This window comes from Bufo bufo, chromosome 4 (assembly GCF_905171765.1).
Source record: "Bufo bufo chromosome 4, aBufBuf1.1, whole genome shotgun sequence".
NCBI classification, from domain to species: Eukaryota; Metazoa; Chordata; class Amphibia; order Anura; family Bufonidae; genus Bufo; species Bufo bufo.
This window is the reverse complement of record NC_053392.1, coordinates 458841178-458862891: the sequence shown is the minus strand read 5'-3', so window position 1 is coordinate 458862891 and position 21714 is coordinate 458841178. Positions and strand designations below refer to the sequence as shown.

Below are 21714 nucleotides of genomic sequence, written 5' to 3'. Positions count from 1 at the left end.
TCCACCTCCAATGTCTAAAACATCACTTTTGTCAAAAAGCAGGGTTCAGCAAAAACGCTTCCGTTGCTGATAATACAACCATCTGCGTCCGTTATGAAAGGATCCGGTTGTATTATCTTTAACATACCCAAGACGGATCCGTCATGAACTCCATTAAAAGTCAATGGGAGATGGATCCGTTTTCTATTGTGTCAGATTGTGTACCCATTGGCTTGCATTGTGGGTCATGACGAATCAGTTTTTCTCTGCATCCCATGATGCAAAGCAAACGGCAGCATGCTGGTATGAAAACGGAACGGAATGCATTTTGGAGCATTCCGTTCTGTTCAGTTACTTTTTGTCCCCATTGACAATGAATGTGGACAAAACTGAAGTGTTTTTTTCCAGTATTGAGACCCTATGACGGATCTCAATATTGGAAAATACAAACACTAGTGTGATAGTAGCCTTAGGGAGGATTTTCACATTCCACCGTCTGAGGATGATGAATAAATCTGGCCTTGCTGGCAGTGCCCCATCTTGCCTCTGTTTCTGCCTGCCTGCCTCCATCATGCCACTGCTGCAGCCTGCCAACCATCATGTTCTGTACGGCTGCTTCTGCTATCTCCTCCATAATGCCACTGCCACCATTATGCCACTGCTGCAACCTGCCAACCATCATGTTCTGTACGACTGCTGCTGATGTTGATGCCTCCATCATGCCACCACCGCCATCATGCCACTGCTGCGACCTGACAACCATCATGTTCTGTATGGCTGCTGCCGCCTCCATCATGCTACCACTCTATAATGCCACTGTTGCGACCTACCAACCATCATGTTCTGTACAGCTGCTGCCGCCATAATGCCACTGCGGCAGCCTGATAACTATCATCTTGCATAAGGCTGCTGCTGCCTCCATCATGCTGGGACTTGCTTTCCAACATGTACCATATGGCTACCGCTGCCTCAGCTGCTGCTGCTCCTTGCTGCTAATCCCCTACTCCCAACACCATTAACACAAAGCATCTGCCACTACTACCACTACTACTGCTACCACTACTACTACTATTACTACTATCCATAGACAGCCTTGTATGTTCCATGCTATGCTGCTTCTGCTTCTGTTACTATTGTGGCCACATCAATATATCCGTACCCTTTCCATATCCACACTGCAGTGTTGCTGCTCCCAATTAAAAGTGAGAATTTTTATAGGCTCGTTCACAACAAGCTACTTTTTCTTGTGACAATCAACACTTGTGCGTGTCATATGGGTAGACATTCAAACTCTTTGAAGGCATCATTTTTGGAGACTTGGGCCCCGCAAGCCACTTTTTTTTATCCCATAACACTGTGTGTGTTTAAACAACATCTGCCCCCAGTAAGAGACCATTTTTTGGACATTTTGGGAATATAAAAAAGCATAACACTCGGTGTGTTTTTAAACACACTGTATGTTAAGACTGTCAAACGTGCGTTTAGCCCCAGCTATGCATGCCAGAGCTTGGGGAGGGTTAAAAAATCAAACAAATAGAGATTTCCACGTTTTCCTAAAAAAATATGAGTCCTAGAAGGCTAGAGGGGGTTATATAACAACATTCAGGGCAATTTGAACAACTTTGGTTCGGGTCGAACTAATTTGGGTCCGAACCGAACTTTTTCTAAAATTCTGCGAACCAGATCCAAACTGAATCTCGAGAAGCAGTACAGCCATCTTGGATAGCAGAAGAAGAGTCACAGAATTAGTGCATCTGGGACTAAAAAAATAAAAAGGAGGTCACCCTGTAAGTGTTCTGTTCATTCCCCAGTTAGGGCTCATGCACACAAACGTATGTATTTTGTGGTCTGCAAAAGACAGATCCACAAAAAGAATGAATGACATCCGTGTGATCTCCGTGTTACACCCGTTTTTTTTGCGGGGTCCATTGTAACAATACCTGTCCTTGTCCGCAAAATGGACAAGAATAGGACATGTTCTATTTTTTGGCGGAACAGACTTGCGGACATACGAATACGGGATGCACATGCTGTTAATGCCATCAATGCCTTTGATGGGAAACTGAAAGTTGCAACACAAATCAGGGCTGTTGAGGTATTAAATTATAAACTAAAAATTCATACCTGTGCAATTTGTTTTATTTATTTAAAATACTGTACAGATTAATTATTTCCTCTTTCTCTAATTTACTTAGCAATTTGTGTTCCATGTATGAACAGGCAAAAGTGCCTGCAGCATGTAAGCTGTTACAGAGGAAGTGGACTCCCTCTTTCTCCCAACGGCACGCTGCAAACAAGATCGCATGGTGCTGAAGTCAGTGAAGGCAGGCTGCGCCTAGTGAAGGTCCTAGGCCGGCCTCCAGAGTTTCCCAGCAGGCAATGGCTCTCTGGCGCAGACTGCTGGTGACTGTCAGTATAGAACTGACATTAAAATACAATGCACTACAGAAATCGTCCCCTTGTGGGACTGTTAAATGGTTAAAGTAAAAGAAAAGATTAAATAAAAAAAATTAAAAAGTATGTTTGTTCCATTTCTGTGGAAAAAATATCAAAAGTTAAATATCCACATATTTGGTATCACAGTGTCCATGACCACCCACACTACGCAATTATCATGTAATTTATCCAGTACGGTGAACGCTGTAAAAAGAAAATATTAAAAATGCCAGAATTGCTTCTTTTTGCTTATTCACCACCAAATTTTTTTTAAAAGCGATCACAAAGTATGTACTGCAAAATTATACCAATGGAAACTACAAGGCATTTCGCAAAAATCAAGCCCTCACACAACTCTGTAGAAATAAAAATGTAGGGGTTTTAATGCATAAAAGTAGTAAAACATAAAAAACACTATATGCATTTGGTATAGCTGTAATTGTACTGACCCAGAGAATAAAGTTATCATGTTATTAATGCCAAAAAATGAATGACAAAAAAAATTATGGTGGTGCTGGGTGTTGGACCCACGCCAATCTGATGATGATGAGCTAGCGAAAAGGTTATCAATATAACAAAGGTGGAAAACCCTTTAAAGGGCTTCTGTCAGCCCACTAAACCGTTTTTTTTGTTTAATAATAATCCCTACACTGCGATCTCTGCATACATAAGTAAAATAATAATTTTCGTTCAGTAGAATTTGATAAAACGCTATTTTTATAATATGTAAATTACCTTGCTACCAGCAAGTAGGGCGGCTACTTGCTGGTAGCAGCCGCATCCTCCGATCGTAATGACGCCCCCTCCGCTTGTTGATTGACAGGGCCAGCGGACGGGATCTTTCTCTGCTGGCCCTGCCTGTTTTCATTCAATATCTGGCGTCTGCGCCTCGGCCGTACCTATCTTCAATCTGCGCAGGCGCACTGAGAGGCGGCCACTCACTCGGCCGCTCCATCCTCAATGCGCCTGCGCCGATGACGTCACATCTACACCCGGCGCAGGCGCATTGAGGAGCGAGCGGCCGAGTGAGTGGCCGCCTCTCAGTGCGCCTGCGCAGATTCAAGATAGGTACGGCCGCGGCGCAGGCGCCAGATATTGAATGAAAACAGGCAGGGCCAGTAGAGAACGATTCCGTTCCCTGGCCCTGTCAATCACAATGCGGAGGGGGCGTCATTAGGGTCGGAGGATGCGGCTGCTACCAGCAAGTAGCCGCCCTACTTGCTGGTAGAGGGGTAATTTACATATTATAAAAATAGCGTTTTATCAAATTCTACTGAACGAAAATTATTATTTTACTTATGTATGCAGAGCTCGCAGTGTAGGGATTATTATTAAACAAAAAAAAAAAACAGTTTAGTGGGCTGACAGAAGCCCTTTAAAAGCATTTTCTGGGTTCAATATCAGATCTTGGGACAAATCACAAGTCCCTCGATCAGTTCCTTGAAGGGGCTGCGATGCTTGTTGAAGTGTTGTAACCTCTTCATAGATTACCTTGGTATACATGTATGCTACCTACTTAGTAGTGGCGATGCAGGGTATTGCAGCTTCAGTTAGCTGACTTGAATGGGATGAAACTGTAATATACTACAGTCAAAACACAAAAAGTCCAGCACTGAGCAGAGTTCCATTAAAATGCCATCTTTATTAGATCCACATTTAAAAAAAAGAGTCCAACACAGACTCTGGCCAGCATGGCTTGGCTTCTGTTTTTTTCAGATATTCAATCCTTATTCAATGGTTCATAGCCACAAGATTTGCAATACTCTGCAGTGTTGCTACTAAATAGATGGAGTGAAGGTAAATGGCCCCATGCAAACAATGAAGAGGCCACATTGTTTGCAGGAGCACCAAAGACCCTTCAAACAGCTGACTGCCAGAGGTTTCAAGAGTCAGCCTCCCACCAATCTGCTATGTATAACCAATCCTGAGGAGAGGCAAACTACATCCTAAATCCAGAAAATCGCTTTAACTTGCGCAGTTATAATGACCTGGACTCTTGTCACTGAAGAAATAAGTAGGGGACAGAATGCTATGGATGTATCATTACTATTCATCTTGAGTATATATTTATAGAGAAGGTTGCCCTACCCACTTTGTTCCTTCTGGACCATAAATCATCCTCTGTCCACTAAAGCTCCCACTATTTGAAGATGGTGTGTTCCCATTAGTATTAAGCCTTGAAGACAGATTTGGTGTTCCATTATTACCTGGAAAAAAGGCACAATGACTTAAATTCAAAAGCATTAAGAGAATAACTACAGACATGATACTTGTCAGTCCCAGTAACACCAACACTGTCCCTGAGTAGCAGTTACCAGAAGTTGTTTAAATCAACTAAATTGGATTGTATAATTTAACTTAAAAAATAACATATTTCAAAATACTACTCTCATTCATTTTCAGATTCACCATCTGACTCTGAGGGTAAAATGAATGTAGACGATATTGAAAAGTTTTGTATATATTTGTCCAGAAACACCTTGATTACAATGCTTTGTCTGAATAGAGCACCTTTATCATAAGACTATCATTTCAAACAAAGGCATATATAAACAGTTAAAAACAATAAAACTGGTAGATGCTCCATTAAGGGCTCTTTCACACCTGCGTTATTGTCTTTAGGCCACTTTACAATCGTCTTCTCATCAGTGAAGGAGACTGCTACATTTACATGCAGCGATCTCCTCCACAGTATGGGGAGGAGCGATCGCTAATGCCATAGTTTGTCCCCATACCAAATCATTGCTTGCCGGCAGCAGAGTGCTGTTTAGACATCATGATCTGCTGCTGATAAACAATGTTTTAGGTGACCACATGAAAGATCCAATTACCTGATGAAGAAGCGTTTCGCTCTTTTATCGGTTAATTGTCTGCACCTATACACCGGCAGAATATTGCTAAGGAGTGTCCCTACGAGCGCTTGTTAGCGATGACCTGCCCAATGTTTGGGCAGTATAAATGGGCCTTTAAGAGTGTATTCCAGCTTTTAGACAGGTCACTTATTTCAGCTCTTTAGTGGTCCGACACCCAGCTCTCCCACCTAGCAGCTGTTTTCTGCATCAGGTTATGTCCACTGTTTAGTTATTTGGTGCCAGCAGCTGCCAAAAAAAGCTGATCGGTGTGAGTTCTGGGTGTCGGATCCCCACTGGACTGATATTTATGACCCATGTACATATGTGATGTAGTAGAGCATATTTTTTTTATATGTGTCCCAGCAGAATATTAATTTACCCCCTCCTCTTTCTTAGTCATGTAAGACAACTGGCTGCAACTGGACACCTTGCCTAACTGTTCTTTATGTAACAGGTGGCAAAGATTGTTAAGTCATGCCCTTGGCCAAAACCCTACTGCTTGTCCATTTCCCAGTTGACAATGGAATAGATCAGGAGAAAGTTAAATTATTGTCTACCAGATTTTTACAGGAAAATCCTACGGCCAAACAATGTGGTCAACTTTATATCCAGCTTACTTTTATCATTAATCTCTGCGTTTTGTGTTCCTTTAATATGAAGCCAGTCATGTAGTGCTTTACTTTTTGTTTTTCCTCAGTCCAAAGTTTTTTTAAAGGGGTTGTGCAGTGTGTACATATTGATGGCCTATTCTCAGGATAGCTAATCAATATCATATCAGTGGTGGTCCAACAATCGGGACCCCCTTCAATCAGCTGTTTGAAAAGGAGGCGGTGCTGCTTCTTCTTCAAGAATACACTGTGCATAATCATGCTCTTCTTGGTGGCACAGAGTAATCAGATGAGCAGTTGTCATGGGATAAGCAATTGTAATTACACTGTGCCACCACTACAATTGAGACAATACGCAGTGTAATCTTGAAAAGGACGCAGTGATTTTACAAGCACCGCTTCCTCTTCAAAACGTTGACTGGAGGAATCCGATACCGGATCTAATATTGACCTATCCTGAGGATAAGTCATCAATATCTACTGACTGCACAACCTCTTTAAGCCTCCATTGTACAGAGCAAGCATTTTTATGTTTCAGATATTGCATGTTTAATTAATAATATACTGACTATAGAAGCGTGTACCAAGACAATATTTCTGATGTGGTTAGAAATTTGATCAACAATTTATGTATCAGGAAAGAGTTTATTACCTTGTCTTTGAGAAGGCCTTGTAAGTTGTCTTCGTAATGGGGATCCTAATCTTGAATTAAGCATTCTTTGACGTAGCAATGAAAGATGATAGGTTGGAGAAGCAGTACGTGCAGGCGTTGTAGTTGGTGGAGTTGTAGTTGTATGTACTAGTGATCTGCCATAATGCAGTCGTCGAGCCACTGATGGAAGTAAACGATAAGGTGAGGCTCTGGTGGTGCTTTGAGTTCGACTTGTTGGAGAGATAGTTGTAGTTGGTCTCCTTAAACCAAATCTTTTAGAATTCATATAAGAGGAAGAAACTGCAGGGGAATTATGACTATTTTCCTTTAGGGTAGGGGGGGCACTTAATGTCCGTTCATCTTCCAACTTTGTAAAAGATGTTTCCAGAGACTGTTTGTTGTTGTTACTATTACCATTTCTCTGTCTGCTTTTACCATAACGAACATTAGAGTATGAAGACAATCTTGTTTTTGCAGGTAATGTGGGATTTTCCATTTTTTCAGAAGAGGGCTGTTTTGAAAGAACATCTTTTGTGTCTAAAGTTGAAAAATCAGATTTTGTTAAATATTCAGGAACATGCTGAACTGGTACATCTGTTCTGGAAGATGAAACCTTACTCAATTTTCTTTCATTTTCCTGCATGAGACTGCCCGGAGTCCTATAATTTGGTCTTGACTTTGAAAGAGAGAGAGACTCTTTGTCCAATGTAGAAATTCTTTCCTGATGTTGGCTATCATTGTCTTCTTCTATATCAAAAGTATTATGTGATTGCACCAAAGAGCCACGAGATAATGATGAAGAATCATGACCAAGTTTTTCAAAAGTTTTCTCTGAGTCAACATTTCTGTTGCTGTGTAAAACTGCAGAACCCAAGCTAGATTCAGTTGTTGGTTTTGAGTAAAGAGCTAAACTTGAACTTTGCTTTTTGTATATATTGGGTGTCCTTTTTATTTCCTCTGAATGGTCTTCGTGTTCTTTATAAGAATTACTTGTTTTTTCACTATATGAATGTGAGGCAACGGAGGGAATTTGTCCTTCTTTAGATGTTATTACTTCTGGCAGAGGCTCAGATTTTTTACCAGCGTAGTTCTTTTTGACTGGCTTATGTGTTCTTGTCTTTTGCTTGGGGGTTGCAGATATTTTCTTGTCATCTTTCTTGGAAATTTTAGTGGTGGAAGCAATTGCCGAATGCCTTTCTTCTGACTTTTGTCTGTCTATTTCTTGGTCAGACTTTGCATGAGATGATGGTTTATAGGAATCTTCTTTCCTAGCAAAGAGATCTAGTAAATTTCCTTGATTATCTTTTTCTATAACCTTCGGAGCTAATGTGGTTGTCATAGCTGTAGTTAATGCAGTAGTTTGAGTAGTTACTGGCTGAAATTGTGACTCTCCATTAGATACTATTTTAGTTCCAAGATTAGTTTTGACCAGAGAACTTCTTCTCCTGTAGTATTCTAGTAGAGATAAAGCAGATTTTCCAGAAAAAGATGGGATGTGTTGCTGTTTACTAGAAGATTCTTCTTTTTTATGAGGGACTACTACATTCTGTTTATTAAGTTTACTTGTCAATTGTGCTTCAGTAGTAGTTGTGGTAGCTGCTGTAGCAGCAGTTGTTGTAGTAGTTGTAGTAGTAGTTGTAGTAGTACTAATGGCTGTTGTAGAGGTGGGAGAAACAGTCGTTGAAGAAACTTCTCTTACAACTCCTCTCCCCATTGTGTGTTTTCTAGTTTTGTGGTCGGAAATCTTTGATGAACGATAAACATTTAATGCTTTAGTTTTTAAATCAACCAAGCCTGTATCTGAGTGTCTGTCTTTAGTATCATAACGATCAGAATTTATGCGATCATGTGTCAAAAATTTAGATGTTGGTCTTTTCCTTGCTGGATTAGCTTTTTCCAAAGTTGATTTGACTTTTTCTAAATCATGCATACGGTCAACATTTTTTCTCTGTGTATCTTCAAAATCTACATTTAAATTCTCTCTTCTTTCATTAGATATTTCTTCACCAGTCTTAGAAGAATGTTTATCTTTTTTTATGTCTTCATCATCTGAGTCAACAGTTTCTAAATCCTTAGTTTCATTGTCATCCACTACTACTGTAGGTTGTGGTGTAGGTTTACGTCCAATAATTCTGTGTCCAACATTCAATGAATTTGGTATAATTGGTCTTCTGCCAACATTTGAATTAAAACGATTTGGCCGAAATAGTCTTCTTGGGCTTGGTGTTAAAATTTTAGGGATTAATGTTGTGGTTTCCATGTCATCAGTAACTTCTGTTGACTGAGTGTTGACATCATGCCCTCTAGAATTGGTCTTTGGGAAAAAATTAGGAGTGTCTTCTTCCAAAGATTCAGAAGAAATTACATTTTCAGGATTTTCATCCTCTCTAGAAAGAGTCTCACTGTGAGATTGATGATAAAGATTCTTCACTGAAGTAGCACCTAGAAAGCATAGACATTTTGATGACCTTATAGATAAGTACTTACAAAAATTGTAATTACTTCAACATGATTAATCGAAAAAGGAAAATCTGCATAAAACCATACTGTGAATATCTAAAACATTCATAAACAAATACATCCGGGAAAATCACTGTACTTCTTTTATTTTTCTACAATTGTTTAAGAAATAAAAGCTGAACTCTCATTGTTTGCTATGGAAAGCAATGCCTTTTTTTTTATAAATAAAGGGGGCATTTATCAATTGTACAGTTTTGTTCTGACACTTTGAAGCCTGCCTTTGATTTCTTGTGCTACACCAAATTATTAATTTCTGTGTACGTGTAATGTGGTTGGCTTTTTTAAGTGATTGTATGCCAGGGGGTTACCTTACATACATTATAACTCGTATAGAGACTTGTAGAAGAGATACAATAATTTTGAAAGTCATGTAATTTTTATCACATTAACACAACTTAACCAGTACGTATATATTAAAAGTCCTCCAGGAGTCCAGCAAAGCCAAGATAAACCATATAGCACAAGGGGATGGGGGTCAGTGAGAAAAATATAACTTTGAAGATGATGGAGAAAGCTTAACGCTCAAGTAAGAAAGGTGTGAGACGGACCATCTAGATTGGGAATTATCTTTTAAAAGAGTATATTCAAAAAGAGGTGACAGATATTAAGAGCTATAGCCTTAAAGGGGTTGTCTCATCACAGACAATGGGGGCATATCTCTAGGATAAGCCCCCATTGTCTTATAGGTGCAGGTCCCACTGCCTGGACCCACACCTATATCGAGAACGGAGCCCCGAAAGTGTTGGAGGGCACACTGCACATGCGCAGCCGCCCTCCATTAATTTTCTATGGGGCAACCAAAAAAATCAGAGCGCTGGCTCGGCTATTTCCCTCGGGCTCATAGAATTGAATGGGAGCAGTGGCTGGTCATGCGCCATGTGCTCCCATTCACTTCTATGGGGAGCGTGCTTGGTGGTGGCCGGATCGGAGTCCTCCAGCTACCACCTGGTGGTGGGACCCGTACCTATAAGAAAATGAGGGCATATCCTAGCGATACTCCCCCATTGTCTGTCATGAGATAACCTCTTTAATAGGATTAATTGTGAGGCTCGAAACGGAGGCAAAGTTAGATAGCATTAGTTGGAGGTTGGGTAAAGAGATGGGCTCAGTCAGGGACAGAAGATTTCATTTGTGGTTTATGTCTTCAACCTTGCCCCCTCTAATATCTGGATTACTTCAGATAAGCATGGCTATAGGTTCAATGGCCAGGATGAAAAGGATGGGTGAAATAGGGCATCCTTGCCTTGTGCTCTTTTCTATTGAACACTGTGAGGAGGGGAAATCTGTGTTGCAGACTATGGCAATGGGACTTGTATAAAGGGAAGGAATTAATTGCTTTGTTGATAAGCCTGTTTGGTTTCAAAGTATAAGGACACTGTTAGAGCAAATAAAATCTAATATTTTGGACAAAATGTTTATTTCATTTCTACATTTAATAAAGATATGGCAAGATAATTAAAGGGGTTTTCACATTTTAGATATTGATCACCTGTCCTTCAGATGTTAGACCATCACTAATTTGATATTGATGACCTATCCAGAGGAAAGACCATCAACATCTAAAAAATGGAAAAAAAACACTTTGAGATAATTAGAGTGTTGTGCTTGTATACCATGGAGATTTCAGCGGCAAAGGAGGTTGGATATAGGAAAGGTAAATTGCATTGGGCATTAATGTATACTAGGTGGGGGACCAAACTGATCACTATTTCTTGTAAAAAAAAAAAAAAAGTGAGAGCAAAAAAAAGCCATTAGACCCCAGACCCCAGACCCCAGACCCCAGACCCCAGACTTTGGCTAGTTTTAAGGACTTAGCAGGTTCAATGACCGCTTTCAGAGAAGTCTATAAATCCACAAGCTCCATCTGCTCTTGTTTTAAAGGTAGGAAGGAAACAGTGGAAAAAAAGAGAGTAATATTTGACTTCACATACAGAGAAAAAAGCTATTTTGCTGAGTATATTAACAATTTTAGTGGGATTGGTCTTCAAGGAGAGATTTCTGAGTTTTATAGAAGGAGAAACTGCCATTTGGTTTGGTTTCATTGTTTAGTTCTTCAATCAACGGAGGTGCTTTTCTGTCTGTGCGTAAAGCCTCATTCACACAACCATTTTTTGGGTTTGTGTAATCTGTATGGCCATTTTGCTGAGAAGAATAGGCTTTTTTACAGTAGGTCCCACAAAAATTGCGGGAAATTCACTGACCGCATCCAGATACGGTCATGTGCAGGAGGCCTTAAAGGGAGTCTGTCACCTCCATATGGCCATATACAGTGCTTACATGGCTCTGTAGCAAACCTATACAGGATTGTAACGGTACCTTTGTTCTTTTCTTTAGACTTGCACAAGCAGGAAAAACGAAGTTTAATTCATATGCAAATGAGCACTCGCAAGTGCCCAGGGGCGGCGTTCAGTGTGTAGGTGCCCAGGCTGCTCTGCCTTCTTTTCACTTTACTCCTCCCCAGTCTCTGCCTTTGACCGCCCTCCAAGTTTCTTGCCTCATCGATAGGGCAAAGAAAGAGGCTGGGGAGGAGTAAAGTGAAAAGAAAGCAGAGCAGCCTGGGCACCTACACACTGAACGCCGCCCCTGGGCACTTGCGAGTGCTCATTTGCATATGAATTAAACTTTGTTTTTCCTGCTTGTGCAAGTCTAAAGAAAAGAACAAAGGTACCGTTACAATCCTGTATAGGTTTGCTACAGGGCACTGTATATGGCCATATGGATGTGACAGACTCCCTTTAACCCCTTAAGGACGCAGGGCATACCGTTACGCCCTATTTCCCGAGTCCTTAAGGACTCAGGGCGTACCGGTACGTCCTAACTTTAAATCGGGATTCCGGCGCCCCGGGGATTAATCGCAACGGGATGCCGGCTGAAATCATTCAGCTGGCATCCCGTAACAACGCATGGGGGGGTCATTCGACCCCCCGTTTCGGCGATCGCAGAAGACCGCAGGTCAATTCAGACCTGCAGTTTGCTGCGCTTTCTGCAGTTTCAGGGACCGCGGGGGATCAGAAACTTTAGTGTCCCTAAAATATAGATTTTACACCCCCCCTGCACCCCTGCATGATTTTTTGCCGGCGGGTGGTGCAGGGGGGGGAGTTGTTGTCGGTGGGGGCGGTGCGGCAGGCGGGATCGCGATCCCCCGCCCGCCTCCTCTTGAAAATTCTTTGGTGTACAGTGGGTATACCAGGGTGCCAGCACATTGCTGACACCCTGGTATAAACGGCTGACATCGGTGATGCGATGTCAGCCGTTTAACCCTTTCCATACCGCGGTCCGTACGGACCGCTGTATGGAAAAAGTTAACAGTAAGAGGGAGCTCCCTCCCTCTCCCATCGGGGGGCTGCAGTGCCTTTGCAGCCCCCCGATGGAGAGGGAGAGAGCTCCCAGACAGCCCCCCGACAGCCCCGTCCTTACCCCTTCCCCGTCTGCGAAGTTCTGACCAGTACTGAGCAGACGGGGAAGGTTCCCATGGCAACAGGACGCCTTCTCAGGCATCCTGCTGTCCATGGTGCTGAACAGATCTGTGCTAAAGGCAGAGATCTGTTCAGACAAAGTGTAAGTAAAATACAGTACAGTACACTATATATTGTACTGTACTGTATTATACAGACATCAGACCCATTGGATCTTCAAGAACCAAGTGGGTCTGGGTAAAAAAAAAAGTGAAAAAAAGTGAAAAAAAAGTAAAAATCAAAAAACACATTTATCACTGATTAAAAATGAAAAAAATAAAATTCCCTACACATGTTTAGTATCGCCACGTCCGTAACGACCTGATCTATAAAATGGTAATGTTACTTTCTGTCATGGTCTTACCTGCTTGCTGCTCTCCTTCGTTTGACATGTGCTGGCGGCCATCTTGGTTTCTGGGTTTCTTGTAGCCTTCCACCCTGCGGCTCCTCCTTCCCCTGGGAGGAGCTGGATGCCTAGCTCATATATATAGGAGGTCTGTGGCTTCAGTTCCTTGCTTGGTCCTCTTGTGTTCACATGCTTCTAAGACTGCTGCTGCTTCTGGTTCCTGATCCTGGCTTCGTCTGACTACCCTGCTGGTTCCTGATCCTGGCTTCGTCTGACTACCCTGCTGGTTCCTGATCCTGGCTTCGTCTGACTACCCTTCTGGTTCCTGACCTCTGGCTTCGCAAAGACTCTGCTCGGTTTCACCATCCGTTTGGACTTTTGCTTTACAGCTTTATTTTCAATAAAGCCTTCTTATTTTCACTTATCTCTTGTTGTACGTCTGGTTCATGGTTCCGTGACATTAGGACCAAGCCATGAATTCTGACGGTACAGGGCCATCCTCGCTACCCACGCTGGTTGCCAGACTTGATCAGCAGGATCACCTGTTGGGTCGGTTCGCTGTGGCGTTGCAAACCCTGCTTGAACGCACGGCTCATTTCGCTCCCGTTGCCGATGGGTCGGTTGTCGCTCCTGGGCTCGCTCCTACTGCCGCTCCGGTTGTTGCGCCAGAGTCTACCCCGACACCTGTTGTTGCGCCTGCGGTGTTTCGGGGTATGACCGGTTCTGCCCCTCTTCCACAGCGCTTTGGGGGAGAGCCAACTCAGTGCCGAGGTTTCCTTAACCAGGTGGGCATTTATTTCGAGTTGCTGCCATATGCCTTTCCTACTGAGAGATCAAAGGTGGGCTTCTTGATCTCGCTGCTCTCGGACAAGGCCTTGGCCTGGGCCAGCCCTTTATGGGAGAACAACAATCTGGTGGTTGCCGAGTTTTCCGGTTTTGTTGCTTCTCTTCGGAAGGTATTCGATGTGCCGGCTCGTGCTGCCTCTGCTGCGAAGCTCCTTATGTCCATCAGACAGGGTTCACGATCCGTAGCTGAATACGCCATTGAGTTTCGTACCCTGGCAGCAGAGGTGGGCTGGAATAATGAGGCTCTGGTCGCTGCTTTCTCTCATGGTCTCTCGGATGCCTTGAAGGATAAGGTTGCAGCTAAGGACCTACCAGTTGAGCTCGAGTCTCTTATTTCTTTCCTGATTTTGATTGACACCAGACTCAGGGAGAGACCTTCCTTTAAGGAGAACCTGCGGAGGTCTTCTAACAGATTGGTGCCTACGTTTGCTGTCCCACCCGTGCCTCCCTCTCCTCCCACGCCTCCTGGGGATGACTTGTCTGGGGGTGAACCCATGCAGCTGGGGTTTGCTCGCCTGTCCGAGGGGGAGAGGGCACTCCGGAGACGCGAGGGCCGATGCATGTACTGTGGTCTCGGTGGGCATTTTCGGTTGGCATGTCCGAACCGTCCGGGAAACGCTCGTACCCTGAGATCCTGTCGGGGGCAGATCTTGGGTGGAGTCTCCTCGTCCCCGGTTTCCCGTGTTGACAAACCACTGATCACTGTTGTCCTCTCCTGGGTCGGGGGCTCGGTGACGACCCAGGCGTTGGTGGACTCTGGTGCTGGTGGTTTGTTCATTGATAGTGTGTTCGCTGCTGCCAATTCCATTCCTCTGCAGGCTCGAGGTTCCCCACTGGCTCTTGAGGCGATAGACGGCAGACCCCTTCTGCCGCCACACGTGACTCATGAGACCCTTCCAGTGGGGATAGCCATTGGTGCCGTTCACAGAGAGTCGGTCTGCCTCCAGGTTATTTCGTCTCCACACTACTCGGTGGTCTTGGGGTACCCCTGGCTCCAGAAGCATAATCCGACTTTCGATTGGAGATCGGTCGAGATCCTCTCGTGGTCACCGCAGTGTGGGGCTAGTTGCATCCATGGGTCTGTCAAGTTGCTGTGTACTTCCTCGGACTCTCTGTTGCCTCCTGAATACGAGGAGTACCGGGATGTATTCGATAAGGTGCGCGCGGTTGCCCTACCTCCGCACCGCCCATACGATTGTGCCATAGAGTTACAATCTGGTGCCGTTCCTCCTCGTGGCAAAGTCTATCCACTGTCGGTAGCGGAGAATGAGGCCATGGAGGAGTACGTGAGGGAGGCGCTTTCACGCGGACACATTCGCAAATCTTCGTCCCCGGCAGGGGCTGGATTTTTCTTTGTGAAAAAGAAGGGCGGTGAGTTGAGGCCTTGCATCGATTACAGGGGTCTCAATCGCATCACGATCAAGAACGCTTACCCGATACCCTTGATTTCCGAGCTGTTCGATCGCCTTAAAGGGGCCACGGTCTTTACCAAACTCGACCTGAGGGCGGCATATAACCTGGTAAGGATCAAGGCGGGCGATGAGTGGAAGACCGCGTTTAACACCAGGACCGGTCATTACGAATCCTTGGTTATGCCCTTTGGGTTGTGCAATGCGCCCGCAGTCTTTCAGGAATTCATCAACGATGTTTTCCGTGACCTGTTGCAGCAGTGTGTGGTAGTCTATTTGGATGACATCTTGGTATATTCTGAATCCATGGAGGCCCACATTCTGGATGTCAGACGAGTGTTGCAACGGTTACGAGAGAACAAGCTGTTCGGTAAGCTTGAGAAATGCGAATTTCACCGATCCCAGGTAACCTTCTTAGGTTACATCATTTCCGCTGAGGGGTTCTCCATGGATCCTGAGAAGGTTTCGGCTGTCTTACAGTGGCCCCAGCCCAGTGGTCTTCGTTCCCTGCAGCGCTTTTTGGGCTTCGCCAATTATTATCGGAAGTTTATCAGGGACTTTTCCATGCTGGCCAAGCCTCTCACGGATCTGACCAGGAAGGGCAGTAATTCCCAGGTCTGGCCGCTCGAGGCCATCCGAGCTTTTGAGGCCCTAAAGTCCGCCTTTGTGTCAGCTCCGATTCTGTCGCATCCCAACCCTGGGTTGCCCTTTGTCCTCGAGGTGGACGCGTCTGAGACGGGAGTAGGCGCCCTTCTGTCTCAGCGTAGAACACCAGAGGGTCCTCTGCTTCCTTGTGGGTTTTACTCCCGGAAACTGTCTTCCGCGGAGTGCAACTATCAGATTGGTGACAGGGAGTTATTGGCCATCGTGCAGGCCCTTAAAGAATGGAGGCACTTGCTCGAGGGTTCGGTGGTTCCGGTTCTCATCCTGACGGACCACAAGAATCTGACCTACCTTTCTGAGGCCAAGAGATTGACACCACGTCAGGCCAGATGGGCTCTGTTCTTGTCACGTTTTAATTACGTGGTCTCCTACCTACCCGGTTCCAAGAACATCAGGGCGGATGCCTTATCACGGCAGTACTCCGAGCTGTCCAGGGAGGAGTCGATTCCGACTTCGGTCATACCTCCGAATCAGATCCTGGCCGCCATTCGCACCAGCCTGACCTCTCCCCTGGGTGAGCAGATTTTGGCGGCTCAATCTGGTGCTCCCTCTGGGAGACCCAACGGCAGATGTTTTGTGCCTGAGGAGTTGCGCACTCGGTTGTTGCGAACCTACCATAACTCCAAGACCGCGGGGCATCCTGGAAAGAATCAGCTGTCCTGGGCTGTTTCACGTCTGTTCTGGTGGCCTTCCCTACGTTCCGACATCGCCGCATATGTAGCGGCATGCTCCGTTTGTGCCCAGAGTAAGTCCCCTCGGCACCTTCCGTTGGGCCTTCTGCAACCCATAGCCACCGGGGAGCGCCCATGGTCACACCTGGGGATGGATTTCATTGTGGACCTCCCTGCATCCCGAGGCCATACGGTCATTCTCATGATTGTGGATCGGTTTTCCAAAATGTGCCACTGTGTTCCTCTCAAGAAGTTACCCTCTGCACAAGAGTTGGCCACGATTTTTGCCAGGGAGGTCTTCCGGTTGCACGGTTTGCCTAAGGAGATTGTGTCGGATCTGGGGAGTCAGTTTGTGTCCAGGTTCTGGCGCGCCTTTTGCTCCCAGTTGGGGATTCATCTCTCCTTCTCATCGGCCTACCACCCTCAGTCCAATGGGGCCGCAGAACGATCCAATCAGGCCTTGGAGCAATTCCTTCGTTGCTATGTCTCCGATCACCAAGACAATTGGGTTGACCTCCTGCCTTGGGCTGAGTTTGCCAGGAACACGGCGGTGAACTCTTCCTCTGGGACGTCTCCCTTCATGGCCAATTATGGGTTCCAACCTGCCGTGTTACCGGAGGTATTCTCTCCCCAGGATATTCCGGCTGTGGAGGATCACCTTTCCGTCCTACGTGCTTCTTGGGTACAGATCCAGAAGTCCCTTGAGGTCTCTGCGCAGCGCCAGAGACTCCAGGCTGATCGCAGACGAGCGCCTGCTCCTTCCTACCAGGTCGGAGACCGTGTATGGTTGTCCACCCGCAACCTCAACCTTCGAGTGCCCACTCCCAAGCTGGCGCCTCGCTTTGTTGGTCCCTTCCGAGTGCTTCGCAGGGTAAACCCGGTAGCCTATGCCCTTGCGCTTCCTCCTGGCATGCGGATCTCCAACGTGTTTCATGTCTCCCTGTTGAAGCCACTGGTGTGTAATCGTTTCACTTCCTCGGTTCCTCGGCCTCGTCCGGTCCAAGTGGGCAATCGTGAGGAATATGAGGTGAGCAATATCCTGGACTCACGCCTGGTCCGCGGTCGGTTGCAGTTTTTGGTCCATTGGCGTGGTTATGGTCCAGAGGAGCGTTCCTGGGTTCCCTCCGCAGATGTCCATGCTCCTGCCTTGCTCCGAGCCTTCCACGCACGCTTCCCTCAGAAACCGTTTTGTGCTCCGCGGAGGAGGGGCCCTTGAGGGGGAGGTACTGTCATGGTCTTACCTGCTTGCTGCTCTCCTTCGTTTGACATGTGCTGGCGGCCATCTTGGTTTCTGGGTTTCTTGTAGCCTTCCACCCTGCGGCTCCTCCTTCCCCTGGGAGGAGCTGGATGCCTAGCTCATATATATAGGAGGTCTGTGGCTTCAGTTCCTTGCTTGGTCCTCTTGTGTTCACATGCTTCTAAGACTGCTGCTGCTTCTGGTTCCTGATCCTGGCTTCGTCTGACTACCCTGCTGGTTCCTGATCCTGGCTTCGTCTGACTACCCTGCTGGTTCCTGATCCTGGCTTCGTCTGACTACCCTTCTGGTTCCTGACCTCTGGCTTCCCAAAGACTCTGCTCGGTTTCACCATCCGTTTGGACTTTTGCTTTATAGCTTTATTTTCAATAAAGCCTTCTTATTTTCACTTATCTCTTGTTGTACGTCTGGTTCATGGTTCCGTGACACTTTCCCCGCACGGTGAATGCCATAAAAATAAAAAAATAAAAACTATTACGAAATTGATATTTTGCCCACCTTACTTCCCAAAAAAGGTAATAAAAGTGATCAAAAAAGTCACATGTACGCTAAAATAGTACCAATCAAACCGTCATCTCATCCCGCAAAAATCATACCCTACTCAAGATAATCGCCCAAAAACTGAAAAAACTATGGCTCTTAGACTATGGAAACACTAAAACATGATTTTTTTTGTTTCAAAAATGAAATCATTGTGTAAAACTTAAATAAATTAAAAAAAGTATACATATTAGGTATTGCCGCGTCCATATCGACCGGCTCTATAAAAATATCACATGACCTAACCCCTCAGGTGACCACCGTAAAAAAATAAAAATAAAAACAGCAATTTTTTGTCATCTTACGTCACAAAAAGTGTAATAGCAAGTGATCAAAAAGTCATATGCACCCCAAAATAGTGCCAATCAAACCGTCATCTCATCCCGCAAAAAATGAGACCCTATTTAAGATAATAGCCCAGAATCTGAAAAAACTATGGCTCTTAGACTATGGAGACACTAAAACATTTTTTTTGTTTTAAAAATGAAATCATTGTGTAAAACCTGCTCTATAAAATTACCACATGATCTAACCTGTCAGATGAATGTTGTAAATAACAAAAAAACGTGCCAAAAAAATCTATTTCTTGTTACCTTGCCGCACAAAAAAGTGTAATATAGAGCAACCAAAAATCATATGTACCCTAAACTAGTACCAACAAAACTGCCACCCTATCCCGTATTTTCTAAAATGGGGTCACTTTTTTGGAGTTTCTACTCTAGGGGTGCATAAGGAGGGCTTCAAATGGGACATGGTGTCAAAAAACCCAGTTCCTTTCCTTCTGCGCCCTGCCGTGTGCCCGTACAGCGGTTTACGACCACATATTGGGTGTTTCTGTAAACTACAGAATCAGGGCCATAAATAATGAGTTTTGTTTGGCTGTTAACCCTTGCTTTGGAACTGGAAAAAAAATATTAAAATGGAAAATCTGCCAAAAAAGTGAAATTTTGAAATTGTATCTCTATTTTCCATTAAATCTTGTGCAACACCTAAAGGGTTAACAAAGTTTGTAAAATCAGTTTTGAATACCTTGAGGGGTGTAGTTTCTTAGATGGGGTCACTTTTATGGAGTTTCTACTCTAGGGGTGCATCAGGGGGGCTTCAAATGGGACATGGTGTCAAAAAAACAGTCCAGCAACATCTGGCTTCCAAAAACCATACGGGCGCACCTTTCCCTCTACGCCCTACTGTGTGCCCGTACAGTAGTTTACGGCCACATATGGGGTGTTTCTGTAAACTACAGAATCAAGGCAATAAATAATGAGTTTTGTTTGGCTGTTAACCCTTGCTTTGTAACTGGAAAAAAAATATTAAAATGGAAAATCTGCCAAAAAAGTGAAATTTTGAAATTGTATCTCTATTTTCCATTAAATCTTGTGCAACACCTAAAGGGTTAACAAAGTTTGTAAAATCAGTTTTGAATACCTTGAGGGGTGTAGTTTCTTAGATGGGGTCACTTTTATGGAGTTTCTACTCTAGGGGTGCATCAGGGGGGGCTTCAAATGGGACGTGGTGTCAAAAAACCAGTCCAGCAAAATCTGGCTTCCAAAAACCATACGGCGCACCTTTCCCTCTACGCACTACTGTGTGCCCGTACAGTAGTTTACGGCCACATATGGGGTGTTTCTGTAAACGGCAGAGTCAGGGCAATAAAGATACAGTCTTGTTTGGCTGTTAACCCTTGCTTTGTTAGTGAAAAAAATGTGTTAAAGTGGAAAATTAGGCAAAAAAATGAAATTCTCAAATTTCATCCCCATTTTCCAATAACTCTTGTGCAACACCTAAAGGGTTAATGAAGTTTGTAAAACCAGTTTTGAATACCTTGAGGGGTGTAGTTTATAGCATGGGGTCATTTTTGGGCGGTTTCTATTATGTAAGCCTCGCAAAGTGACTTCAGACCTGTAGTGGTCCCTAAAAATGGGGTTTTTGTAAATTTCTGAAAAATTTCAAGATTTGCTTCTAAACTTCTAAGCCTTGTAACATCCCCCAAAAATAAAATATCATTCCCAAAATGCTACAAACATGAAGTAGACATATGGGGAATGTAAAGTCATCACAATTTTTGGGGGTATTACTATGTATTACAGAAGTAGAGAAACTGAAACTTTGAAATTTGCTAATTTTTCAAAATTTTGGGTAAATATGGTATTTTTTTATGCAAAAAAATTAACTTTTTTGACCCAATTTTAGCAGTGTCATGAAGTACAATAGGTGATGAAAAAACAATCTCAGAACGGCCTGGATAAGTCAATGCGTTTTAAAGTTATCAGCACTTAAAGTGACACTGGTCAGATTTGCAAAAAATTGCCAAGTCCTTAAGGTAAAATAGGGCTGAGTCCTTAAGGGGTTAAAGGCTGTGTACACCTTTGGTGGCAATTTTTTTTTATTATTGCATTGTACTCATTTTGAGCTAAAAATGATTTTTCCAATTGGTCTTTATTGAAAAGGATGAGCCGTATTCTCTGCACAGCTTTGAGTTTATCTACTAGCAGGATCTATATTTTCTCTCAGCTGACAGGCTCTATCTCTAACCTTATAAACACTCATTAAAGCTCAATTCTTACTGAAAAGAATGTGGCTTAAAGGGAACCTGTCATGTGGATATTTGATTATAATCTAACTAATTATATACAATCATTAACTACTAAAAAGTACCTTAGATGTATTCACTTACTGGTGTGACAGATGGTTACCTCATAATATACACACAAAGATGCCGCATGCCGCATGCTAATGAGCTGATTGGAGTCCGCCGTGATGTCATTGAGTCCAGCGTATATTTAATTCAGACCTATAGCCACTCCCCTGCCCACCTGCTGCTGATTCCTATGGAAACAAACTGTCATTCAGCAGCAGATGGGCGGGGAGAGTCAGGATCTCATAAATATTCATGACTCATCATTATGAGCTGGAGCTTTTCAATACAAGATGTTGGCAGATTGACTGGGTCAATTAAAGAAAGTGACCCAGCATTTTGCTAAGAGAATCAGTCACTTATTTATGTTGCCCTTAGTTAGGACACCATAAAACTGGTGACAGGTTCCCTTTAAATAAGTTTTTATGACCTTTTAGTCATTTAGTGAAAAGGGTTATTATATGACTGGCACAAAGTGAAAGTACCATTCACACAGCTAGAAAAACAGTAAACCCTGTGTGACAGAATGGCTCAATATTTTTAATAAGGACCAATTGAGAAAATGATTTTTAGCACAAAATGAGTAAAATGCAATCGTAAAAACATTTCCCCCAAAGGTGTACATAGCCATTAAGCAATAAATTAAGATCCACTTCCAGGGTGACTATAGATTTAAGATCAGAGGACAGGCAGATCTTTCAATTGCTCTTGGCACTTATGATGGGAAGGTTCTTTCTAAAAACGGTAACCACATCCTTCCTCTCTTCCTGATATCATCCTGTTGAACCAGGCACAGTGACACATAGCACTAGTTCAGCTGAATGTAACAATACTTTTCTCTTAGTGA

At 44.0% G+C, this 21714-nt stretch overlaps 1 protein-coding gene across 1 annotated transcript in view; it reads right to left on the bottom strand.

Annotated features, from left to right (window-relative positions):
* Positions 1–21714, bottom strand: part of FNDC1 (fibronectin type III domain containing 1) — a 218668-nt gene that overhangs the window by 62421 nt on the left and 134533 nt on the right. The window contains exons 8-9 of the mRNA XM_040429455.1: positions 6528–8969; positions 4504–4622 (exon numbers count right to left, since the gene is read on the bottom strand). Coding sequence (XP_040285389.1) covers positions 4504–4622; positions 6528–8969 — 2561 coding nt within the window. The remainder of the gene's footprint in view (positions 1–4503; positions 4623–6527; positions 8970–21714) is intronic.